Here is a 27,836-nt window from a genome sequence, read left to right as displayed (position 1 = left end):
GAACCTCTTTAACAATAGCAACGTGCTGCAAACTTGCTTGGTAGTCTACACATTGGATTCAGAAAGATCTTCGATGACAATTGTCTATTCATATTGCACAAACACTTTGAAGATGAACTAGAAAAATTTCTTACATATTGTACAAATGCAAAAACCAAAATTAAAACTGAATAAAACAAATGTTTAAAGGTACTTCAAGACAAAATCTTGTCGAAAAATAGAATTACTTTCTGTTGGACTGAGAGTGTATATTCACACAAGTTAAAGATACAAATTTACCTTCCACTTCTTTCTTTGGCACGATTACCTCTAAGATGAAGACTTGGGTATCTTGTATTGTTTCTTGAGAAAATGGGAGGCCTCTGAATCACTCCTGTGGCATAGTATTCTCAACAGGGTTTCGCTGTCAGCACCTAATTTGCCTCTCGTACCCAGCATATCTTGAGAACTTCCAGATCTCAAATCATCAATCAACTCCCGCGTCTGCAAATGATTATTGATTAGCATGGCGAAAACTCTAAGCTGCAAATAGTTCTCAAAATTTATAGGGTTGTAAAGCTTGTTGATATTCCAACAAAAGAATATGAAGATTCAGTTCTGTGACAACTGAGGCACGATCTAGACTTCATCTAGTAATGTTACTATAACTGCAGGAAATAATTTTTTCATCATAACTTCTAGTAAGGAGACTCTAACTATGAAATAAAAGTTGATAGTGTCTGGCAGGTAATGGTTTTAAAGATAAGGTTTTCCAAGCTACAACACTTCAATACCATATAGACCCTGACAGCACACGGTAAATTAAACCGTGCAAAACAGGGTTGAAATAAGAGATTCACAATAAATGCTCCATTAAGTTAAAAGAGTTGATTTCGTATTACCTCCTCCTTAAAATAACAATCTTTAAAATAATCCCAAAACTATTGTAAATCTCAACTCCCTCCATTTTTGTTCAAAAGATAAGGGCAAAAGTGGGGTGTGTTGATGAATTTTTTTTTATCCTCTGAACCGAAGGAGGGTAAATTGATGTATATAATAGTTTGAAGAATATTTTAAAGATTGTCATTTCACGGGAGTAATCCAAAATTAACCCAAGTTAAAATTTCAAACATATAATGATATTTTGGATTGCTTTCTTCTACTTAACTTTAAGCACAACTAAAGCTTATGGTAAAATACCTCTACCTGGTAGCGAATATTTACAACTCATACACTTGATATCCCGTGATTTCATCCCACATTAATAGAGGGTTAACAACAATAACACCTCGAACCCAAACGCTAAATTTACTTCCCTAATAATATATTGGATTAAATGCATAATATACTCTTCAGAAAACCATTATAAAATCCTAATAACCTCATTTTTTTTCCTTTTTAGTGAAAGTGATGACTTTTCATTGATCAACAGCCTCATCAAATACAAACTTTCTGGAATAATGCATTTTCTTCATGACACCCTTTTTTTAGTTGTAAAACCAAGAAGCTCTATGTAGGAAAAATGGATTTTTATTTTTTCCTCACCCTACCACGATACTGGACTAATTACAGGCTTATTCTTCAGTAGTTATTCTACTAAATGAACTGCATAATGTCCTAGCGGAAAATGTATTATCAATTCTATGTAACCAACAAAAAAGGAATAAATTATTTCTATGCACGACTGCATTTCTAGAACACAGAACAAGAAACTTCATGGAAAAAGGACTCTTCTTCTTTACATGTTTTATCTTCGATGAGTCTGAATATTATTGCCACCAGATTTTGCAAAATTGCAACCAAGGGGAACATCTCCCTTTAAGAATAAAGGAGAGAGGATAAGTTCAACCACAGTAAAGGTTATCGGTCGTGCCAGCTAGTTTAAATTGTGTGACTCACCATAACCATCAAATAACTTGATAAATTAACAAAAAAAATTATGATAGTTCTCACGAATTAACACTTCAGATTGTGGAGTGTTTTTATTTTTTATTTTTATTTTATTTTTATATTTTTTTGTGATAAAAAACAAAGAAACATGTATTAGGAAGAAATACATGTACAAATAGTGAACAAAAAAAGAACCCCTTGAGATCACAAAGAGTTCTATACAATAGAATACGGATCAGTTGTAAGTAGAGGAATATAAGATCTAACAACAAAGACAAACTCGAAAACAGAGTTAAGCCAACACCCCTTACCAGATCATGGAGATTTTGGTATCAGAAAACAGTTACAATAATCATCAATTCATGCAAAGTCTATCAACTAAAAGCTGAAAATAAGGCAATAATGGTCCACATCACGGGTAAATTTTGATTCCCCCTTTGTAAATTGACACACTTCAGTTTACCACCCAAACTATTGAAATTTGAAAACATCAACCCACCCCCATATACCGTTCAAAAGATTAGGGCAAACGGGGTTGCATTAATGAAAAACTTGAACTGTATATGAGGGCATATTGATGTTTTCAATAATTTGGGGGTTAAGTTGAAGTATGACAATTTATTTAGGGAGTAAATTGAAATTTACCTAAATCCTAAACAACAGGGGGAAAAAATTCTACCTCTAGTAACGAAATAGGAATCCTACTCCAACACAAACAAAGGAAACCAAGTCTAACCCAAATAAATTACAAAACACGATTCAAACAAGCTAAATAAAACCTAAATTAAACAGAAATAAGGAAAAATAAACATAACTCCTAAAGAAGCCTAACTGGTCTTGCATCACTTCGGTTCCCTTAAACATTCACAATGAAGATGTAATAACTAACCTCATAGCCATGCAGCTTTACTACATGCCGAGCACGTGCTACTTGATTCTCTACTACTCCTCTTGGAAGCCCATCTCCTCCAGAAATAAAGAATTCCTATAAAATTAAGTGTGACATTAAATCATACTTAAAAGCATTTTCAAGAGGGCAAAGACTCAATTTTCAGCATATCTCTAAAAGCAGCTTATGAAGATTTCTTTTAAATGAGACTACATCTTTATAATACACAAGAACCCTGAACTCCCAATTATTTATATCTGACAAGAGGCCATCTGCAAATACCTTTAAGATCTCTAAGTCTTCTTCTAGCTGTTTTGCATCACTGGGGAAGAAGACGCGAAATGGGCCACCATTTAATAGCACACGGAGTAAACCATCCTGAAAAATATATGTAGAATATATATAATTAATAAAAATAAATGCATGAATGTAGAATGTATATAATTAATAAAAATAAATACATGAATATAGCACCATAATGTATACTTCCAACAATCTTTTCAATTTTGTAAGTGAAGGAAGGAACAGACCAGGGATGCTTGAAGTAGACCAGTTACAACGCGATCCCTTAGCGGCTCCACAATAACATCACATAATTTACTTAGTTCCTGAAACAGTATGAATGGCAGTTAGCCCCAACCTTAATTTCAATAGAATATACTAGTTTTAATAAATGCACATGATCATATGATTGACCCAGAGAATTATAGACCATTTCTATTGGCTTAAACTTTATAGATTAGAGGTTTCTCAACATTCATATCAGATTTTTTTTTTTCCTCAACAGTCATATCAGATTCAGAACCTGTCTAACACAGTGAGTTTCAATCATTGATAAATCCGCGTGCTGTTAATAAGGTATAGTGCAGAGTTCAATCCATACGTGCATTTGTATTTAGATCCATGTTTCTTTGAGTGTATTTGGTGGATCTACACGCCAAGTATTGTATTTGGTCGCACATATGAAGAGATCCATTGGGTTGAAATATTTGTTCAAACCTTATCTATTAGCTAAAGATTTTAGAATTAATCATGTGCCAACAACAAAATTTCCTTTAATTTAGCACCAACAGCCCTAGCAGGTAGATTGACAACAATAGTGCTCCAGTCCAAGTGTAAAATAGTAACGACAGTTTAAAATTACCAAACACAGTATAGATACCATATTTTTCACAGTAAAAGATGTTGCCTATGCATATATTACTAAATTGAATACTATTGCACCAAAAAGAATTCATGTCTTGGCACTCATGTTGCTACCATGCAAATTGGTGGAAGTCCAAAACTACACCTCTAGCATTTTCAAAATCATATGTAACTCAGGCTGCAGGTGACCAAGAAATTACAGTAATTCAAGAAAGCAACCGTAGGCAAATTGTGTTGCTTGGAGACCTACATTTTCAAGATTAAATACTAATGTTTCTTAATAGAGAGCAGTATAATACTTCAGCAGGATAAATTTTAAAGTCCCATGCTTTCTTTTGTGCTCTTATGCTACACAAAGGAAAATAGGGCAGTATCAAGACAGTAGCCAGTAGTCACATGTATTTCTTACAGCACACACATTTCTTACCACATCCAGCGGTTCAATTAATGATTCCAACCTAGATTTGGAAACACTAGGTTTATACAAGTTGTCAATAAATGGCTCCCTCAAATCCCAAAAGATAATTTTAGTACCTGTGCAACAAGCAAAAGGTATACCAGTGAACAAGCTTTTTTCCCAAGAAATTAGACTTGTGATGCTAAGAATAAGACTAAATGTAAAAAATAAACAAATGTACCAGTAAACTCGCAAATCCGGTCAATAGCAGCATTTATATCCTTTCTACTGCCATCAAATGTGTCATTCTTAGTGAAACTTTTAGATTTCTCCTCCACTAATTTCTCTGTCAACAAAAGGACCAGTGGGAGAATTTGTAATGGTTAAAACTTTTGAGGAGACCAACGTGTACAACTTTTCCAACAGAGAATAATCAGGGCAATCCATCAATTATTTAGGTAAGCTATAAAGAACATATAAATTTGTTATCAAGACAGATGCAATGCAGATTTTATGCAAAGTTCTGCATCACCAAAAGGCAGTCAAAATCATAAGATAATTATCTGAGAAATGATTTGTCAGCCCAAAAACCACGATGATAATTACTTCAGAAGTTTCATCAGCCAAGATCAAGCTATGCCCCATTATTATTTTGAGCATCAGCTCAGAGAGACAAGGAAACTTTGCAAAAGGCCATTATGGTTATACATACCCTTATCAAGATGGTTATGTGATTTAACCAAACTCAAATAACTAGGATGATTTAAAACAATGATCAAAAGTTTAGAGATACATACTGAGAAAATTTTCATGGGGCTTTTTCCTTGTCCAGCGCTCCAAAATGCTATCTTCCAACTTATTCAGTTGACTAATTGCATACTGTTAATGGCACAAATAATTTGTATCAGCAATAACTAAGCTACAGATATCTACAAATAAGTTTTTAAATAAAATGCATTACTAGAATAGTTATAATTGTTTTGAATTTATTGAAACAATAAGTCATTAGCAAATTTTTTATAATGGATGGAAATCAGTGTGCAATGATCTTTAATCTTTATGGCTATTATGAGGTCTGAACCAAAACCAACACTATCAGCATGTTAAGTTACTGTTTGGCCCAAAGCTCAAGCGACTAGGTGAGGGCCGAAATGGGTATTCAATTTCTAGAACTCCCTTGACATGCATTTGCACGTGAACCAAAAGACAACTACCAAAGACTTGACAAACAAATCACACAACTTATTACAGCTTATTCAATTAGAAATCACTTGGTCAAGCTGACTCTTACGCCGTGCTAAATTACCGATTGACCTAAAAGTTTAAGCTATTAGATAAGAGCCCAACAAAATCTTTCAAGCTCTTATAGGCCACACTAAATCCTAATGCAACCACTCTAGGAAACATTTAACTGTCAATTCCAAGTGCAGACTCGAAAAATTCTTCAGGAAATCTAAGGTAAAAGCTTAAGTTATAGGTGGGAAGGCCCAATTGCTTTTAAGAAACCAGAAGAAAACTGATGTAATACAAGTAAATTTTGGGACTCAAGGACATAAAGATGTTCGTCCTTGAATAATCAAGCACATGTTTAGTCTTTTTGCAGTTTCACCCATGACAAAGTTGGAAGCTGCCATTTCTGGGTTTGACTATGTACCAGCTTGATATTGTTATCTGAATATGGAAAATGTAGAATGCAGTATGGTAAAAGTCTGTAATTTTAGCACAATCTGAACTTTTTGAAAGTGGAAACTGAGATTACAATTGCTCATTATCATTGTTATATGTGTCTTCACCTTCAAAGAAAACAATTTCTTCAGCTGTGGGAAGAACTAACAACTGGCATAAAAAATTGAATGTTGAACTCTAATATTTCAACTTCTGAATTGGCTATGCTAATCATAAACTTCAGAAATTCACTAGAACAGCAATAAATAAATAAAATACCCCACCCAAAGGAAATAAAGAAAGGCAACGTAAGTATTATACAAACATTTAACTTTTCTCAAAAAAATAAAAAATATAAAAGGTGAGGTTAGAACACTCACATGTAGTGTATTTAACTGAACACAGAGAGCAGCTGTAGTCAAGATGTTAATTTCACTTGACCTTCTTTCCTCAGAAATCCTAGGGTCAAGTATTTCCTTCTTCACAAATGCCTTTATTCCAGCTTCCTTCCTGTATCTCGTGAGGACAGGTTCAGGTGGGACTAAATCCTCCTTGCTCCCTACATGATATCCCATAGTGGAAGTGTAAGTCTCTGTGGAAAAGGATCAAACATAATCTATCGACTTAGAGAGTGCATATAAAGAACATACCCAACTTATCAGTAACATGGTTTGCATACACTTGAAAGGCATTATCAATGCCGCGGAACAGTGCATTTAATTCAGTAGACCTCATTGGAACTTGAAGAGCAAAAAACTGATCAACTGTCTGCAATAAAAATCATTCACAAAGAAATAAATAGTACAGCTGACATACTGGACTAAGAGATATGTTGGTAGAGTTAAAATATCAAAGCCAATTCTAGTAAATAACTTCTTAAAACAGTCAGATTCTGAACCTCCACTAAAAGATTCTGCAATTGAAGTAAAGGAGTCTGATCAAATTTTGGTGTAAATTTGACTTGTATGTTGATTGAGACAATCCTTCATAATTGGTTGAATAATCCTAAAATAAGTTAATAACAACATACAATGTTGTGCCTTCTAAAGTTATTAGTTATAAATTGGAAAATAACCTATTTGGTGGCACACATAAAATGTTTGATAATGAATAAGTTATTAGTCATTCAAGGAAAGATTTAATTTAGGAATCTATAATGATAAATGAAGATAACATCAGGCAATATGGCTGAAAAAGGGAAGAAAATCACGGTTTACTATTTTTGAGTTCGTAAACAATTTGCATTTGAAAAAATTCTCATTTTTTTCTAGTCTGCAGTTACAATATAATATTTGGCCCCTCACATTTTATAAGAAACTTAATTATCATAACTTATTCAGTACCAAACATTCATTTTTAGAAAAAAGAGTGCAGTAATGTATCACACATCTAAATTACGTAGCATTTCACATTAATAAGACCAATCCAAAATGCAATTAATAGCCAGCTGAACATTTTTCTGGAACTCAGATCTCAAACTAGCTAACTCAAAAAAAAAAAAAAAAAAAAAACACTACATTCATTGTCGGTGTTATCAACTATTGTCTATATCATAAATATGTAGTCTTTCAAAGTTAATAGCACCTGAAGTTCAATTTATTTATTTATTTTTACAAGAAAACTATGAATATTTATATTGATATGAAGAACCAGGTATCCACCCAAAATCAGTCAAAGCTATACAAAACAGTAATATTCCCCAAAAGTCTGACTTAATTCAAAAGAGACTGCCCCAACCCAATACAAAAATGAGCAGGATACAATCTAAATTCCTAAAGCTCCCCTTAGGTTGTTACATTTTCAAATCAACCTTGTTTGTTGAGTAATTAAAGTGTTTGACACCAAGTTTGTCTAGTTTCTACCATATACATGCAAATCTAAAATCTAGAATATTAGAGGGAGAAAAAAATATTTGCATGACAGGTAACAAAGGGAGACATGAAAAAGAATAAGGACCATGTATTTCTAACCATCCTAAAACCGGGATTTACTTCTAGAAAGACCAGATTTCAAGTTTTGTGTGTGGCTAAATTTTAAGTTAGGTTTCAGGTTTTGGGTAGAGTTTTTAAGCTAAGATCTTCAGCCACATCTGTAAAGGCACTGCATGAGGATTTCTCTGTGTGTGTGTCAAGGACTCCTTTCTGAAGATGATCATGTGCGCTACCGTTGAGTCTTGTTCTTCCCACACCCCCCCCCCCTCTCCTCTTCTTCTTCTTTATATTTCTCCAAGAGGGAAAGACGAGGAAGGTGGGGGGTTGTTTATAATAGTGTTTGATTTAATTTTTATGCTAGGTTATCTTCAGTAGTATTATAGAGTATTACTCCAGTGTTCTTGGAACATAATAATGGTTTTGAGTAGATATCTCCTTTATTGGTCCCCATGAGAGGTAACAAAGTGAGACATGAAAAAGAATAAGGACCATGTATTTCTAACCATCCTAAAATCGGGATTGACTTTTAGAAAGACCAGATTTCAAGTTTTGTGTGCGCTAAATTTTAAGTCAGGTTTTCAAGTTTTGGGTAGAGTTTTTAAGCTACGAATCCCTCTAAAAATTAGAGATAATATCCTCTAGGAAATAACTGCCTTGATCTTCTGGCAACTGGTTGGTTGAACAAAGTTATCATCATCAAGGGTATATGTTCCATATTATAGTAGCCATTCAATGTTCTCAGCATCGTGCCTTGTACTGATAATACCTTCCACAACTACAATGGTGTATTAAGGAAAAAGAAACCAATAAAAATCCGTACAAATTATGTCATTTGCAAGACAATGTGATGAAAATAGGCAATAAGAACACAAACAAACAACTCCTCATACCTCCTCAACAATCCTATAAACTTCAACAATAGAACTCGCATGCCGCTGTTGAGGCGAGATTGGGTCCCAACGCTGCAAAAAAATTATTAAAAAAAGCAATATAATTAATGAAAAAGCTGCAGAACACCAAAAAGTATATTAAAATTACAATTGGAATATGTTATTGCAAAACCATCAATTTTAAGTCTAAATTGCAGAATGGATCACTGAAATAAATTTGAGCAAATTGAACAGCACACATACATTTGCTCAATTCCAAAGGAGAGATTATAAAGTGAGAGATTCAAACTCACTTTGATTACCAATAAAATCAGTGTTCAATTTTGACATCTTACAATGTACCATAACCACAGAGAAATCATTTGTGGAGACAAAATAAAGCTTGGTTGGTTGTTGGCCTTCAGGCAAACTTGTAGATCAATAAGTTCTAATAGCAATACTTCTTGTTTTGTGTACAAATGCTGGTGATTGGACTGTGGCTGGCCATTGGCCCAAAGGGAAAGAAAATAGTATGTTTAAGTTTGAAACTTTCAAGAGACTATTTTGAGTGTGTATTCCACAGTAGCATAACAAATGTGGGCTTCGACAATAAAGTTTGTGCATGATAAACAAATAGAAAGTGAAAGAAGGGGGAAAAAAGATTGAGAGAAAGGAGAGAAAATTCAGAAGAAATAAAGAGGTAATATAAAAAACTTTTTTCAATCATCATCATATCATTCATTCAAAGTGTAATTCAATACTGAAGACTAAGGCCCTATTTATAGTGGCAAAATGCCTAACCAAAGAATCTACTTCCGATGAACACAAATAAGGAAAACAACAAATAAGCAACCAAATATGACTCAAACAAGAAAATAGAGCCTGCTCAAAATAAATTTAAGCTACAAAGGTAGTCTTGCTATCTTACATCGTGACTGACAAATATCACAAAAGTTTCAATGAAAAATTTATATTCTGATCAGCGTACTTGTAGCAAAGCATAGAGGGTTCATGTTGCCTAATAGTGTTGACTGCATCCAAATGGAAATAAATTATAACAGCTTAAAGAAAAAGCAGTGCACAAGGAAGGTTATGCAGATTATTAATTTCAATTAATGCTCAAGTTAGTGCACTTTCACATGGGAAAGCAACAAATGCCCTCCCTTCAAAATGGACAAAACGATCCACTTTGAAAGCTGATCATTTAAAAGGAAACTCCTCTCTAATGTGTACATCATTTTTCTTTCTTTTTTTAAAATAACAAACAGAGAACCTTTTATAGAATATTAGAATGGAATAAATATTACGTAAGTGAACCAGAGGTCCACAAACTAAAATCTTCCAACAGTGAAGAACACTAAAGCTATACAAAACTTTGAAAAAAGAAACCCAAGAAACAGGAATAAGAATTCAAACCAAAAAAATTAACCCAAAACTGCATTGCAATCAAGCTGAAATGAAAAAGAATGAGGAATCTTGAAAATCTTTGGAAGTTGACCCTCAAATAGAAGAAAAGAATCGAATCCTGTCCCATAATCCATTAATATCTTGCTCTTTTTCCACTACAAAAAATACGGCTATTTCTTTCTTGCCAAATCACCAAAAAGAGAGCTAGGACTGTGTAATGTGTTCAATTACTAAAACATCTCTGCTACAAACAAATGAGAGTATCATAAACCAGTAGACAGAGAAGTTTCAGGTACCAAAACTGCCCATCCCTCCTAGATACATTTTCGTATATTTTCTAAGTTCATTTATTTGTCTCTCAATCACTCTCCATTGCTGTTACATCAAGAAAGTTTGAAACAGCTTGTGGAAATTAATTATCCTTTTGGGAAAAGAAAAAAAAAAATTGAGGTTCTAAGTGTGCTGTCATTGCTCCTTTGTGCGTGATCTGATAGGAAAGAAATGATCATATATTTGAAGATGACAGGATTAGAGAAAAGGGCATTGTTTATGGGACAACAAAAATCAGTTTATTCATCCTAGTGGACTTCTGCAACTAATAAGTTTTAAGACTAATCTTAAAATTCTTCCAAGCTGGGAATTGATCCAACGCAGTACCAATGTTCCAGATATAGACTCAATCTTGACAAAATGTAAAAGGGCTTAAAGCTTGGAGCTTTTCTTGTGCCTCCTTCATTCTGGGGCTGCTTTAGAGTCACTGATATTTTTATTTACTCAATTATCATCATTTTATTAAAGATGACCGATCAATAATGTGAAGTGGACCAGATTTCCACCAAGCAAAAAACTAGAACTTTCCTATCACAAAAACATCCAATATTTTGTATTTACGTAAATATGAAAACTAGGATGTTGAAACAATTTCTATTTAGCGAACAAAAACATAGAAATGAGAAGTTGGATGTTGAAAAATGGTATCTTGAGATAAAGCAGAAATTGTGAGAGAGTTGGCTACACCAACCATAGCATACCAAAGAAAACATTGAACCATAAGATTCAAAGGAGGTCCCCTAAAACATGTATTCATTTGATATAACTACAAATAAAGCATTCATTCCCTAGCAATGGTAAACAGCCTAGAGATGAGCATTTATTGTGGTCGCCTATCATTAGAATTTTGGGGTCTACAGCATTCCCTACCATAGGTATACTAGCAATGCTATGATTCTATAAATTTTAATGAGGGTATCGATGCAGAAAGGGTGAAAAAAAAATCCGTTTTTAATTTTACTATGCATGCATTGGTTTGATCCATGTCCTCTAGTCATAATTAGAAATCAAACCGATCCAAGGTGCAGATTGGTCCAATCTAAAGCTAGAAGATTCAGCACAGAACCCTGTGAAAAGAGTAAAAAGCATACCATTGAAAAATCATTAAGCATCTTGTTTTATGCCATACACACATATGTATTCCAAACAAGCCACTCGAGATGTGATGGCCTTTATGCCCAAATAACATCAAGTTATGGGACAGCATATTACCACTACTGGTTTTTCTTTCCTTTTTCTTTTTTAAACTTTAGCTCAACAGATCCAAAATTCCTTTCCCATGAAATACAGCTATTCTCTAGTTCCAGGATTTGAAAGTATACTTTACTTCATATTTATAGAAAAGAAGAAGAAAAGAGAAACAATGAATAAAAAACCTTACATGCAATTACATCGTCTTGTCTTACCTGGTATGGCATTAATTTTCTGCAGTAGACAGCTGCAGTCTCCTCTTCGCATGTGGATGTGATAAGTGATATTATATACTGCTCAAGGCTATCAGCAGCTGGAAATACAGATGCCACATCCTCAGTCAAATGTTCGGCACCATCACTAAAAGGTTTCTGAGGATGAAAGTTCGTTAAGATCAGCAAATTAATGATATATGCTTGTATGAACCCAAATGACAATTATAAACTAGCTTACCAACTTGTTCCCATATAGCTTGTGAAGAAGTGAGGCAGAAACAATAGTAGCTTGTGGATGCCTCTTAGATAAAATAGGCATGAAGATGCTTGAATCTCTTTTTAGAAGTTTTTTGGTCTCTTCTGCAAGCAAAGCCAAAGGATGTTCATGGATTTCTGATTTATCAACAACCTGCAGAATCTGCACTGAAAAGTGAACATCAGAATATGAGGGAAATCAATTCGACCTCTCATTGTTGCATAACTAAGACTACAGGAAATCTGAAAATAAAAATATTGGGCATTTTTGTATTGCATAAAATATGTATTGGACGACTGTACAGGCATTTTCTTTATTCACCTCAACTGGAAGCATTTTTAGGGTGATTTTTTGATGTGATTCAGCTTTGTACAACAATGAGTTTTTTGGTTTCTTAAAAATCATAATAGTCATTAATCACCTCGGTTAAGTTTCCGGGTTTGAGACAATATTTGTAACATTGATTGCAAATATAACTAGTTGACAATGGAACTAAGATAGGACAACAGATAGAAGAGACAGAAACGTAACATGCTTCCTTCTCCTATTAACTTTTTTTTTTTTTTGTGTGAAATATAACCGATTACAACTAAGCATATAAAAATATATATACACCCTAAATTTTGGCACACGTGTTACATGAGCGAAAATGAGAAATAATTCATAATAAATAGTAGGGCAAACTTCCTTTTACCCCTCAACTACAATGACAATCTTCAATTTAATCCCAAAAATATGAAGACCTCAATTTACCCCATTATTGTTCAAAAGATGAGGGGAAATGGGGTTGCATTGATGAATTGTTTTTGGTTGTCTTAACTGTAAATGGGGGTAATTTAATGTTTTCACATTTTTGAGGGGTAAATTGATATTATTATTCTAAGTAGGGGATAAATTGAAGTTTACTCTAAATAATAAGAATACTATGATATTGTTATTCTAAGTAGGGGATAAATTGAAGTTTACTCTAAATAATAAGAATACTATGATGATGTGGCTTTTGAACATAATTTCATGCAGTTAAAATAAATCGAACTTATCAATTAATATAATCCACCAACATTGACGATAAGATTTACCCTTGCAAATGAATTCTTAATGGATGAAAAGATGTTCAATTCGATTTGATCTCGGTCTGTGACAGACACCGATTGCATTGCCTGCAGAAAATGTTAATAGTGTGAGTCAACAATGTAAAGATATAACTATGGAACAAGTAGAACACTTTTCTTTTTAGGAAAGATAGATACAACAAATTGGACTAAAAGCCCACGGAAGAAATCAAAACAGCAAAAAAACTTGAAACAACCACACTCATCTGCCAACACCATCCAACAATTATGTAACAAGGTCAACACTCATTAAACAAAAATTCCAGAAGTAAAGATGCTATGATCTGCAAAATCTTTGCTTCTCCACCAAAGAATAAACTTGCAGAATTCAATAATTATTTTAGACACGTAATGAAGGATATACAGTAATTTATGAAGATTGTCTCTTGGAACATCAGACGGTTGGGTGATGTTAGAAAGAGAGGGATTATAAAAGATGTTATGAAGAGAATAAAGCCAGATATTTTTATGATTCAAGAAACCAAGCAAAAAATGCTTGGTAAAAAGGAAGTAGGCAGCACTTTTGGTACTATATTTAAGGAATGGATCTTTGCACCATCCTCCGGGAAATCAGGTGGCTTGGCAATGATTTGGAATAGAAAAGCAGTTGACATTGTTGATTGACTAATGGGGGAGTTCTCTATTCCCATTAAAATTGAGAGGTATAATGGCAGTGAGTGGTGGCTGTCTAGTGTTTATGGTCCTTGCAGACCTAAGGAAAGGACAGATTTTTGGCTAGTGTTAGCTGGTCTCTGTGGCCTTGTAGTCCTTACTGACTTACTGTTGTGTGAGGGGAGATTTCAACGTTGTTCGGTTTCCATCTGAAAAATCAACTGGGGTAAGGGAGAATACCAGCATGAAGATCATCAAAAGTTTCATCAGAGATGCTGAATTAAAGGATCCAGGCTGGTCAATGTTTCCTTTACCTGGTCTAACTTGAGAGAAGAATCAATTTGTTGCAGGATGGACAGGTTTTTGTTCTCTAATGGGTGGGAAGATTTCTTTTCCTTCTTTCAGGTAAAAGGCCTTGGCTAGGGTGGCCTTTGACTATCGGCCTATCTGGATGGATACCAATTTCAAAAAGTGGGGTCCTATCCCTATTAGATTTGAGAATGTTTGGCTTCAACACCATTCTTTTAAAGGTTGCTATAGAAAATGGTGGGAAGAGACTTCAGTTACTGACTAGGCAGGTTATAAATTTATGAGGAAGTTGAATTTGGTAAAATGCCATATCAATGGCTGGAACAAAGAAACTTTTGGAGATGTTGAAGGGAAAAACAGATGTTCCTTGATAGAATTTTGGAATTGGATAATTTGGAAACTGAGGGGAGGTTGAATGAGGAATTAAGAAAAGAGAGGAATGATGTAGAAAACCAGTTTGATCATGCAGTCTTTAAAGAGAACATCATGTGGAGACAAAAAACTGAAATTCAATGGGCCAAAGAGAGGGATACCAGATAGGGATGGCAAAAATGCCCAGCCCATTCCCACGGGCTTTGGCCTGGGCTTCGCACATGAGGGCCTGGACAAGGACTTAGGAAAAAAAGCCCGGGCCAAACCCAAGCTCTCTATTTTTTAAAAAAAAAATTATAAATTAGAATAATAAATTGAAATTTGAAAAAAAATGGAAAAAAAAAGTAAGCTTAAATTCCTAATTTATATATCAATAATGAATAAAAAAACTTAAAATTATAATACTAAACTCTCTTTTAAGTGTTAATTAGTTGAAAGAGTGCTTGAATTAAAGAATCCAGTACTAAAAAAATTAAATTTTTAAACTTTTATTTACTTTATTTATTGTTTTATTTCGAAATATTTATTTTCCTTAATTCATTGTTGATTATAACAACTTAATTATTATTAACTCATTTCAAGTTTACAACAATTTAAAAAAAAATTGAAAAAATAAATAAAGGCCCAAGCCCGGCCCAGGCCCGGGCCCAGCCTTACACTTCTTATCTACTGTTTGAAGCCCAGGCCCAAGCCCTTAATTTGCCAACCCTAGACACGTACTCTGTTTGTGGAAGATGAGAACATTGAAAAAGAGACTTTTTTCAAGAATTTTTATTCCAAAGATTAGGTCAACAGGCCAGGGTTTCAAGGGTTAAATTGTTGTTCTATTTCTGAATTGAAGGCTTTGTGGTGGGAGAGACCATTTGAAGGGGATGAAATAAAGAAGGGTGTCCAAGATTGTTGCAGAGATAAATCTCCTGCTCCTGATGGGTCTCCTTGGCAGTGTATTAGGATTGTTGGGATATTTTGAAGCAAGATTTGTTTGAAGATTTTTACAATTCTGGTGTTGTGAACTTAGTTACTAATTCTACATTCATACGCCTTATTCTGAAAAGGAATGAGCCAGCGAGGTTAAGTGATATCAGACATATTAGTTTGGTGACTAGTCTTCATATGATCATTGCCAAAGTGTTTTCTTTAAGACACACAGAGGTGTTAGGGGAGACTGTTTCTACTGCTCACGGTGCTTTTGTAAGAGATCAACAGATTTTGGATGCTATCTTAGTTGCCAACGAAACTGTGGAGGACTATGGAAAATCTAGAAAATCTGGTCTTGATTTTAAAATTGATTTTGAGAAAGCTTGCAACCACGTAGTTTGGGATTTTTTAGACATTGTGATGGAAGCCAAAGGATTTGGACAAAGATGCAGACACTGGCTGATAGGTTGTCTTCAATTAGTTAGCTTTTCAATTTTTCTCAATGGAAGACCGAGGGGCAAAATTCAAGCTTCTAGAGGCCTTATCAGGGGGACCCTCTTTCTCCTTTTCTTTTTACTTTGGTGGTAGATGTTCTGTGCAGATTGATGGAGAGGGCTCAGGATGTTAGATTAATTGAAGGATTTGTGATTGGGAAGGACAAAGTAATGGTTTCTCACCTTCAGTTTGCTGATGATACAATCTTTTTTCACTCTGGTGTTGAGGAAAAGTTTACCAACCTTCTTAAAGGGTTGACTTTTTATTTTGGGCAGTTTCTGGGTTGTGAGTAAATTTGAAAAAGAGCTCTTTTTCTGGTGTTAATATCTCTGAGAACAATTTGCTTGACTTTGTTTCGTAAGTGGGGTGTGAGTGGAGATTGACCTTTGAAATACTTAGGATTACCTCTAAGAGGGAATCCCGCAGCTGTGGAATTTTGGCTCCTGTGTTAGAAAAAGTTGAGAAGAGATTGGATGGGTAGAAGAAAAGCTTGTCTCTCTAGAAGAGGGACTAGGGAGGTTAACATTGATTGAATCAGTTGTCTAGTCTGCCAACTTACTTTATGTCTCTTTTTCACATTCCTATTTCAGTTGCTAAAAGAATAGAGAAGGCTACGCGGGATTTTTTTGTTGGAAGGAGTTGGGGAGAGAAAAAGGGATCATTTGGTGTGAAGTTGAGAACAGTGACTCAACCTATTTGTGAGGGAGGTTTAGGGTTGGGTAATTTGGTTAAAAGAAATAGAGCCTTGCTCGGTAAGTGGCCATGGACATTCCCTTTGGAAGTTAACTTTTTTTTAGCATCTGGTCAATAAAAGTAAGTATGGCATGCATGAAAATGGGTGGGACACTGTTGATGTTAAAAAAGGACGGGAGATGCCCTTGGGTAAATATATCAAAGGGTAAAGCTGGTTTTTTGTCAAATTTTAAGTTAGTTATAGGTAATGGACAGTAAATTAGATTCTGGAAGGATGTTAGGGTGGGAAAGAGAACGCCTAGTGAGTCTTTTCCTCAGTCGTATGGTCTTTCCTTAGGTCATAATTGATCTATAGCTAGTATGGTGAGGTTTTCATCAATGCAGTGGAGTTGGGACTTCAGATTCATTAGAAACTTCAATCACAGAGAGCTTCAACACAGTTCTGATTTGCTTGGGATTTCAGAGGGAGTTCATATTCATAGCATAAAAGAAGATAAGAGAGCTAGGACTATAGAAATATCAGGAATCTTTTCTACCAAATCATACTTTCTCAGTCTTATAGATGACACAAGCCATATTTTTGCACCCCGTGATTTGGAAAGCTAAAGTTTCCTCAAAGGTGAATATGATGGTATGGGCTGTTGCTCAAAGGAAGATTACTACTAATGATGTAAAACAGAAGAGAAGACCAAGTATGCTTTATCCTCGGATTGGTGTGTCTTGTGTAAAAATGCTTTGGAAAGTATTGACCACTTATTTCTTCACTGCCCAGCTGCTTTCTTCTTATGGTCCAAGCTGGTTAGACTTTTAAATTGAGTTGGGCAGCACCTGCAACAAGCTTTTCTGTTCTCCTTAAAAAAATTTTGAGATTGTGCACTTATGTCTATATTTTGGGTTCTATGGATTAAAAGAAACTTAAGAATCTTTTAGAACAAAGTGATGGAGGATTACATGTTTCTTTGGGACATAGTTAAATTCTGGGCTTTTCTATGGACTTCTATCTCTCCGGAGTTTAAAGATTTGTCCTTCTTTATTTTGATTAATTGGGAAGCACCTATGGTGTAATTTCATTGGTTAGAATTTTGATCTTACAGGATTTACAGTCCTTGGGCTTGGGGATTTTTGTCTTTATGGGCTTCTTGTCCCTCCTCTATGTATATTCCCTACATCTAATATACTTATCTTGTTTCCGAGCAAAAGAAAACAAAAAGCAAAAGAAAACCAAAAAAAAAAAAAGAAGCAATTAACAGCAGGTATATAACATGTCCAGAAAGAAGTATGGTCGACATACCATTTCAGGTTCTTCCAACAGAAGCCTTCGAGCAAGCATTGCGACTGATACTACATTTTCCATCATCACTGGGCACTACAAAGATTCATGAAGGCGATTATAATTCTACATAGCATAACTAGGAAGATGGCCTTAAAAAGGCACACGAAAGAAAAGTATGATAGTTAAAAAGTTATGAACAATAAATAAATAAATAACTTGGGAGTTGTGATTATATCCAAAAACATATGCGCAAAAAATGGAACAGGTTGAAGCCTCTCATCACAAAAAAAGTATAAAAGTATCGAATTATGAGTATCGAGTTTATATATACCCCATATCATTGATAATATTCTATTGAATAATTTAAAATTTACCTAAGGTTTCAAATAAAATAGGAAGGACAAAGAATGGTATACATTATCTCACACTTGTGCTATTAGACACACAAATAGTGTTCAATTACATATTTAAGGCTCAAACATATTGTTTACTTAAGACATAATCATCAAGCTAACGGCACTAAAATTTAGGAAATTTTTAATAGACAACTAATACAAAACTCCATGAGCATTTCTCAGTCATCAAATAAAATATGTAGCTTCACAAATTCCATTATCACTTAGTATCCAAAATTGTAGGTTATAAACCGTTTCATACATTAGCTCTAGATTTTGGTCGACTTAATGAGTACGGATGCTAACAAGTCGAACTGAGCTGGATATTTGGTTATTCAACCGAACTCCAGTAAATAGATAAAAGTTTAGCTTGAGTCAAGTTTGATCAAGACTCAAAACAAAGCTCAAACTCAACTCAAATTGCCACTTTGAGGTTAAAGTTCGAGCTCAAAACCTATTGATGAAAAGCATGTTTTAAATCAAAATGGTCTTTTCAAATCTATAAAACTGTTCTCAAAAATTCAAATTTTTAGAGAACTTCTACTGATTACGCTCAAGAAATGTCTTTTTCAATGAACAACAGCTAGCCGGGCAGATGGAAAATCTTTGTTTCTAAACTGTAGAATTTGCAATAACAGCCTTAAACGTAACATGAAGCTCAAACTTGGCCTTTTGGTTAAAGAGATGGAGTCAAATGAAACATATTTAATCTGAATACAATTAGTCTGCTAGAACTTAGTTCATTTGCTCCGTACTAATGAAAAAGAAAGAATTCAATTAACCCTTCCGAAGTCATAATTATAACAAAAGATTCTCCAATAGTTTTTTAATTTCAGAGACAACAAAATAAATTAAAATATACATATCCAATTGCAACAACAAGAAATCTCGAAACTGAAAGGATGATGATGGTGGTGGTGGTGATAACAATAGTAATAACAATGATAACAATACCAATAGTGATAATAACTAGAAAGAATAGGAGAATGCAGATTAATTAAATTTAAGATAGCATACTAGGAACATTAATAGCACAGGCACATGTACACCTAATGCCAGATCAAACACATAGATTTAGAACTATTATCGAACACAATCAGTAAGCCATAAAATTGACAGGTCTGCAGGAAACCAACCTCAGCAAAGTGCAGATGGTAGTCACCCAGCTGTTTATCAGCCCATTTTTGGATGGGTAATAAGAAAGAACGTAAGAAAGAGAAACTCTGCGAACCCCCTTCTGCTTCAACTTTTGAGAGTAAACTTTTTAAGTGTAGCCTCTCTTGTGGACCTCGTTGTTCTTTCAGCGGTATTTTCTTCAACTGGTCAATGGCATGTTGCAACATTCCTTGCTCACTTGTGATAACATACTGGGATGATACAAACAGTGACTTCAATGACCTCATGATACTTGCAATCAAGATTAAAAAAAAAAAAAAACACATATGAAAGTATTACCTGACGAAATAACACCCATGCATAGCATGTGTAATGCATTGTCTCCGTGATTCCTAAAACACGCCATGTCGACTTTAAGAGCTCAAGAATTTCTTCCACTTCCTGGAAATAAAACAAACTACAGTTGCTCCAAAGAAATTACAAGCAAGTAAAATGAATCAATCCTTATTTCACCAAACTATTTGCTGATTTTACTTTAAATAATAGACAGACACATATAGGATGATACAAAGCTAAAAAGATTGTGTAGATAGAAAAAAGATTAACAAAATGTGAAAAGGTTTTGACCAACTGAAAATGAGGGCATCTCCTAAAAGGAAACTATTTAGCATGAGAGGGTTAAACAAATTCAAGAGCGATATCAAAGCTAAAGCCCTTCCCAATGTACAAAATCAAGCTAAAACTTCTTTCGTTCTAAATGATGAAGAAAATTTATATATCCAGACAATTTTTCTTTGATTGATAGCCTAGCTGGATAATAAATTCGAAACAGTACTTAAAGATTTTAAGAATGGATACTTTTAGCATAAGCAATTATATTTTGATAAGAAAACTAAGAGTATTTGTATTAATAAATAATGGACGGCATAAGCAATTACTAATATTCTAATAAGAAATGGAGTTTTGGCATGACCAACTATTGATCACAAGAATTTTTAGACAAAATAAATCATTCACTCTGGCAAACTTTAGTCTAAAATTCAAGCAAAAATTGCTCAAAGATAAATGACATTCCAAATCCTTGAAAATTCGAGATGTTCTTCCTCAACATCATGCTACCATGATCTTTTAAAGAAAAATTTAATCACCTCTGTAAGCTTCCCCTCATCTAAAACATCAAAGACACTGAGAAGAAGCTTCTCATACAGTCTAACATTTAGATGATAACCATCTGCCCAGTGGCACACTTCACCAGTTAAGTCACCCCGAGCTGGCCTCTCAGCAAGTGGAATGGCAATCTCTCTGAGAGATCTCAGACATTCTGTTCGTTGGAGTTCACCAGTTGATGATGGAAGAGACTAATAACAAGGAGAAGAAAAAACAATGCAAAGAAGATAAGGGCACTGGTAAAGCACACCTAAAACATTCCAACATATGAATAGATGCATGCTAAAAGTTAAAGTCATAAATGCCATATTAACAAAAGTGGTAGCATAAACTTAAATAGTAATGAAAAGAATTATACATGATCAGCCCGGAAATATAAGAAAATAATGAACAGCGGGGAGGGGCATTACAAGAGTTAAACAAAAACAATCAAGACTATAAAATTATACTGCTCGTAACTAAGACAAAACTTTGTTTATTACTAGAGTTAGTTTGGTGGTGATATGTTATAACAATAAACTTAAGAAGATGAACAAAAAAAAAAAAAAATTGTTGGATCAGTGCACGCATGGGGCAACATATGAGAGAAGATAGCAAAAGCTGGTGGAGGAAAGACCGTCACTTCCATTTTTAATACAAGACAATTTTGCCAGATGCAGACCACCCTTAGAAGTTAAAATATTTAATTGAAATTTTCAACTGCTTTCTGAAGGAGACAAGGGGGAAAAAAATCTACTAACCATTTTCGAACTAGGATTGATAGGAAAAGTATTAAAAATTAAAGCACATGTTGTCAACAACATCAATGGTAGAAGAGAAGATCAAGCAATAAAAAAGTTTAAAAGCTATATCTAAATTAAAAGTACTGAAATATCCTTTTATCAAAGGCAGATCCTTGTTTCTTATTAAAATGAAATAACATATTAAGAATATTTAGCAGATTGGAAAAGAGTAAAAAAAGGAGGAAGGAAACTCTCAAAAAAAGGAAAAACTCTTTCAATCTTGGGATCTTATTGCATAATTTGGTCCTTTCTCAATCGACAGTGGTCAATGGTTGCACGAAAGAAATAAGGTTCTAGCATGGAGATATTAGGTGAAAGTTAGTTATTTTTTATGGCTCCATCAGAAAGCCTCAGGTGTGATAAGATTGGCATATTTCACCAGCTTTAGGTTACAGTCAAAGCTATGTCAATGCTACCTTGAACAAGTTTTCAAAGCAGTGGGAGCTCCAGCTTTGAGAAGTCAGCCCTGCAGAAACTTCCAAGCATGTTAATGCTAAATTAACATGAGAGAGTTCATATTTCTGTCCCCTTTGTTTAACAAGCTTAGAAGCTTCTTCAATTAGACATTTCTCTAAGATATCGAAAATTTATAATCTTTAGGTGTGTGCTAGCTGCTCAACTGCACCAACTCACATTGTTCTTTATGGGTAAGGATAATTAGTAGTTGTTATTGACAACTACAAACAGAATTACTTTGTTCCCTTCCCCCCTGGATATGCCAGTTTCTGTTACTACTGGAGTTTCAAAGGCATCATGTCCTTATTGCATCGTTCAGCATTATAAATGCTTTTGGTCGATTTCAGCATCTGATTCTCAGCCTTATGCGACCAAGAGGCTATAACAGCCCGCAGACACAAAAATATAGTGAAAGAGTGGTATGGAATTTCCAATTCATATCATTCAATTAAAGCATGCAATATCCAGTTTTCAGTAGCATTTGAAAACAAAAACTAGACAAATCTTAAATATGAATACTCAAATATATATATTTCGAACAAGAGATTCTATGGCTAACCGAGAAGGAAAGAAATTTATTGTTTCAATTCCATCACGAGAAGCATTTTATACTGTTTGTAAAAACAAGTCCATGATATTTATACCTCAGATTCCTCAATCTTTGCCAAAAGAATACTCAATTCATTCACTCTTCGCCCAGATTCCCCGAACCCAACAACAGGGTGATTAATAAGCCCCTCCTCCAACATGTTTAACTGCATTCATGCAAGTTATTAATGTCACTTGGAAACGAGTTACGCATGACCACCATCCAGTTTTCCACCAGACTAGTGCTACACATCCCAAATTTGTTTATCCCAAAAAATTATCCCAAATGATGTAGTATTCATCAATTGGTTGGTGAGATAATCAATTAGCTCACTTGGATCTTATAAAGAATTATCAACCACTTGATTAATGACATATCATTTCAGATGAAATTTGGGATACAAGATTCAGGACATCTATTATTACTCTTTTTACCAAAGGTAGAACATAGGGCAAAATGAGACAAAAGATAAAAATGGATAAGATACAGACATACCTGCCTTTTTTGCCAGCGTATATAGGACTTCTTGTCCGAAAATTCTGTGCGTGAAATACAGCATAGCAGTTCCAATGGAATAAGTAGGGTATCCATCCTTTTTCCAACTTTTCCTGTAAGAGCATTAAGCAGACCTTGTCTTGTCCTAATGTCCATTGCTTCAGAAATCTGCATCCATAAGTACATATGGGAAATGAAATTGCCACAACAATTTTTTTTTTAATTAAAAATAATTGCCACAACACTTGGAAAACCAGAAAATCACAATTTATAGCAAATCACAACTTAAACACGCATGAGATGATAGCTAAGAGTAAATAACAACAATATATTGGTGTCTGCTTAAAGGGCTAGTTGCAAAACAGTTATTTTATTTTATTTTTTATTTTAACCTTTTCATAATAAGACACTGAAAACGTGTTAAGGAAAAAAGAAAAAATAATTACTTAGTGGCTTAGGAATCCACAAAGCAGCCAAAAATTTACGGTAAAGAAAGAATGCAGTATAAGGTAAAATACAAACAGTTGAGATTTTATGCATCCACTAAACAGAAATAATCCCTGCCACCACAGCAATTGCGGCACAAAGAGGTAGATTTCCCAATAAAACAACTAATTAGAATACCTCCATCTGAACACGCATGGTCTCCAACAAACCAACCAAACCAGGAGCACGTTGAGATTGGGTGACAACATTATCATTTTTACTACGACCAAGCTTCTTCATCAACTTTGACTTTTTATCTTTCCTTTTTTCCTTAGACGGTACGATAAGGCCACTGTTTATATAACAGAAAATGAATAAGATAAGTAAGAGAAATATAAGAACAGAGGCAGCGTAGTTCAGAATGAGATGACAAGAGGAAAATGTCATAAAAGTAAGATGGGAAAATTTTATGCAAAAAATATATAAATGAATAAGCTTACCCAGCAGCCCCAGCACAAGCCAAAAGGACTTCATATGCAGTTTCACGAAGGTCATCATCCGTAATACCTGAAAACAGCAAAAACAAACAAGTATCCATAGCTTTAGCTAGTGCATTTTAATTCACAACACCGGTTCAAGCTTCTTATGAGCTTACTCGTGCAGATCATCAGATAACTTGAGGCAACTACCATATAACATGGCTTTTGAGGCATGTAATAACCTCAGAAAGAGAATTCACAATACATTAATGCATACCTATATCATCAACACCGCTAAGTTTAGAAGGCAGGAACCTTTCAAACACATTTCTTATACTGGTACTCACCTCTTTATGGTTACGGAGAAAAAAGGAGTCTCATAAAGCCTTAAATCCACAGTTGAGTTTACATGATGTTATTTCTTATAAAATAAAAATTAAAAAATAAGCAAAAAAGAAAAGGCAAAGAGATTGACATGTTGTAATTCCAGTGGACTATTCAAAGTCTTCTAGTAAGAAAGAAATATTTAAAGAAAGGGACATGTTAATCATTGGAATACTTATTTGTAGATGGCAATACAAAAATAGAAATAAAAAGTATAGACATTTGTCTTTCAAGTGAACTATTCAAAGTCATCCAATGAGGGAGACGAGTTTTAGAAAGCTTCAGTTGATCATTAGCATTCTTATAGATAGATGAAAGTAAACCTTTGAATATGCTGTAAGAGGATACAAGCATTTTGTTATTAAGGAGAAAAATCAAGCCCCCAACAAGTTTGAACCCATTACACAGTAGATGTGAGGTTATTCAAACGAACTACTTCATGCATTCCAATGACTAAGGCAGTTATTTTTTTATAAGAAACAATGAATGTCTGCCTCACTTTCATAAGACACAGGGATTAAGTGTGCTGGAAGAAGCAGTGCAGTCGTGAGGCAATTACTTGGTTTATAGGAAACTATGAATAATTAAATTAATCATATTCAAATATAAGTATTAAAATTATCCCCAAGGGATAGCCAAGTTGGTTTGGCCTCTTGTGATGGATGTAAAATTTCAAGGGTTCAACTACAAGGGAATATATTTTATTTGGGTGGGGTGTCTAGTGACTTAAAAAAAAAAATGTAAGTATTACAATAGGGTAGAATCAAAGCTATAAAAAATAGCAATGGCACCCAAAAATCTGTTTTGAATCCCAAAAAATCACCCACCATTATAAGAAACTAAGCAGGATTAAACATCCAATCACCAAGATAACTAAGACATGGTTATGCTAAAAATTTAAAAGTAATGTTAATTCTAGTATCATTTGCATACTCTGATAGGCTTTGCTGTGACAAAATGAAACTAAAACAGCCATGTGTAACACCTTTCCAGAAAATGACACAACCAATTTCTACCCACAATGCAAGCTAATAATGAATCCCTTCCAATTCTTTTGCTTATGTCTCCATTATGGCATATGTAGAAATTAACATATTAAGCACACTTTGTTAAATGTCATTACCTGTAGTAAAAGAGGGTAATTTCACCACAAGATCAGAAGCATCATTTAGACGCCGTCTTGAAACCTGATGACTATTAATTTCCTCAATATCATCATCATCCTCAAAATCTTCAATGTCATCCACAGTTAGTTCTCTTTCTTGTGTAGAGTTAAAAGACTCCGACCTAGATGCAGCCGACACAATAGGAGATGGTGCAAAAGCAGGAGGTGGTGTTGTAACAGGAACTGGAGGTGGAGTCAAAACAGTAATGGGGGGTGGTGCCCTTCTTGGAGGTGAACCAGAAGATTGAGGATTTGTGACCAAAAAGAATTCATCAGCTGAGCCTCCATTATTCTGGAAAAGGCATACCACGTGATCTTTAAACAGATAGATGACGCAAAATAAATAAATAAATGCATGTGCCAGTGAAAGTAGACTTTATTAACCAATATATCATGAATAAGAAGCCTCTATGATGAGGGTGGGCTAGGACAGTTAATATTAAAATACTAATAAGTAGCCAATAACTCACCATTTGGGGTAAATCAGTGTGGTCATGAAAATCTCTAATAGCCTCAGAGAGTTCAAGCATTCCACCTACATTAATAAACAAAAATGAAGTCACTAAGAAAATAGAAACTAAACACAAACAATTATGGCTCAAGCAATTAAAACAATATGGGTTATTATCTTATGACTAGTTTAAGAATGGCAATTTATCAAATGACTACAAGAAATATGATGATCTATCATTTTACTATCATATCTTTACAAAACATATCATTTCACTATATTTCCCGTTAGCACTATTATTTGACCAGTTAGTTGACTAACAAAATACCAATTTTGCATTTTTGCTCTTTATATGATTTTTTTTTTGTTAAAAAAACAAATAAACTATTACAAGATTATAAATTCAAAAGATAAAGTAGCTAAAAATAATCCCTATAAGCCTATGAATTTAATATCCAATATCTCTATTTGTGTAGTTTTTTTTCAAGAGTAAAATTGGTACTTTATTGGTTAACTAACTGGTCAACTAATGGTACCAATGGAAATATAGTAAAATGATAAGTTTTGTAAAGATATAATAGTAAAATGATAGACTACCATACTTCTTGTAGTTGTTTAATATATTGTAATTCTAAAGTAGTCAAATGATAATATTCCAAACAAGATACATGCATTACCCTTTTTAGCACAACCAAGGACATAATCAACACTGACTTGGTCTAAATCCACATCGTCAAGTGTAATCGCACCAGGAGGCATTATAACTTTCTTAATTAAGCTACCAGAAAGTATGAAATCCAAAAGAATGCGTCGGTCGCGTCGATATCTCTGTAGAAGCTCCAAGGCATCTTCCCTAAAACACCAAATGCCATTTATTTCATTATTTATAGTAATACTGTCTTCAGGAGCATTCTCGATACCATTATAAGCATATTGCAATTAGCAAATAGTTAAAAACACTCTTCAGTCAATTTTGTAGTGTTCTGATGATGCACTTAAGTGCATTTTGGATTCATGCTTCTCCATATTTTATTTCTGAAAGCACCATACTAAAAACCACTTTCAGAAAAACTCACTGCTAAAACCAACAAAATGTTTTTTTTTTTTTAATACAAAAGTATAGAATGAGATATTGATAGAAAGACGCGTACTCTTCCATTGTAAATTGAAGAAAGAATCAGAACTAAATTCCGTAAACTTCGACCGCTACCTCCACGACCTGCCAATGATTAAAGAAATTAGATTCTATCATCACACACGCCACACTAACTATCAATTGAGAGATGATATTATAATCGTACTGGATCCAGCAAATTTATATCATCACATTCCAATTGAGAAAAAAAAAATGCATCTGATTTGGTTAAATGTAACTCTCTTGATTTAACTCTCTAGCAACCAAATAGAGCATGCCGACTCAAAAGAATAAGGAAGCAAATGATCAACAAAATAAAGTCTAATTCCTAATTAAGAAAAAAAAACACTGATTCAGTTTAAGTAACTTTCTCGGCAACCAAACGGAGCATGCCGATTCAAAAAGTAAAGAAGCAAATGAGCAAGAAAATGAAGTTGAGAAATGATAAGAAGACGTACTAGAGTAGATTCAGAATTGCGAGAGACTTAAACGACGCCCGTTTCGGCGGAATTGGATCTTTTGAGACTTTGTTTGGAGAATGAGAGATCGCAGAAGCGTCAATGAGAAGGCAAAGATTGAGATGTGGCGAAAAGCCGAAATACAAGAAAAATGAGAATAACGATTTCTACCGAACTGATATTTGAAATGGTACGTTTTAGAGACTGTGGGCTATCTGATCACTCTCCGAAGTTTCCTTTGGGGTGAGAGACTGAGACTTGAGTGTAGAGAGATAAAGGCTCACTACTCACAAGATTCAAGCAGCAAATCCGAGTTGGAGAGAACTTTTTTGTCTTTTTTGATTTTTTTTATTATCATATTCAGATATAGCGATAGAAGGGGAGCCGAA

At 34.2% G+C, this 27,836-nt stretch overlaps 1 protein-coding gene across 1 annotated transcript; it reads right to left on the bottom strand.

Moving 5' to 3' along the window:
* Positions 1-6: 6 nt before the first annotated feature.
* LOC18041227 lies at positions 7-27,836 on the bottom strand. Its single transcript, XM_024183918.1, has 28 exons — positions 27,448-27,836; positions 27,006-27,073; positions 26,532-26,707; positions 25,874-25,938; positions 25,362-25,695; positions 23,876-23,942; positions 23,574-23,727; positions 22,950-23,117; positions 22,510-22,620; positions 20,609-20,818; positions 19,800-19,901; positions 19,481-19,711; positions 17,968-18,042; positions 13,245-13,325; positions 12,148-12,327; positions 11,910-12,065; positions 10,774-10,854; positions 9,228-9,239; positions 8,788-8,859; positions 6,617-6,734; positions 6,347-6,525; positions 5,099-5,180; positions 4,543-4,647; positions 4,332-4,438; positions 3,289-3,366; positions 3,041-3,136; positions 2,759-2,854; positions 7-483 (listed from the first exon to the last, which is right to left on the bottom strand). Exons 2-28 carry the CDS (start codon positions 27,011-27,013, stop codon positions 310-312), a joined length of 3,318 nt encoding a protein of 1,105 aa, XP_024039686.1. The 5' UTR covers positions 27,014-27,073; positions 27,448-27,836; the 3' UTR covers positions 7-309.

The sequence above is a fragment of the Citrus clementina genome, unplaced genomic scaffold (assembly GCF_000493195.1).
Source record: "Citrus clementina cultivar Clemenules unplaced genomic scaffold, Citrus_clementina_v1.0 scaffold_5, whole genome shotgun sequence".
Taxonomy (NCBI): domain Eukaryota; kingdom Viridiplantae; phylum Streptophyta; class Magnoliopsida; order Sapindales; family Rutaceae; genus Citrus; species Citrus x clementina.
The sequence above is the reverse complement of the archived record's forward strand: the minus strand, read 5'-3'. Positions and strand labels throughout refer to the sequence as shown.

Coding starts and splice junctions, on each gene's coding strand:
- LOC18041227 (XM_024183918.1), bottom strand. Junction 23,728..23,875: donor GCTTGTGCTGGGGCTGCTGG/GTAAGCTTATTC, acceptor TTATATAAACAG/TGGCCTTATCGTACCGTCTA. Junction 18,043..19,480: donor ACCATCTGCACTTTGCTGAG/GTTGGTTTCCTG, acceptor GAATCTTTGTAG/TGCCCAGTGATGATGGAAAA.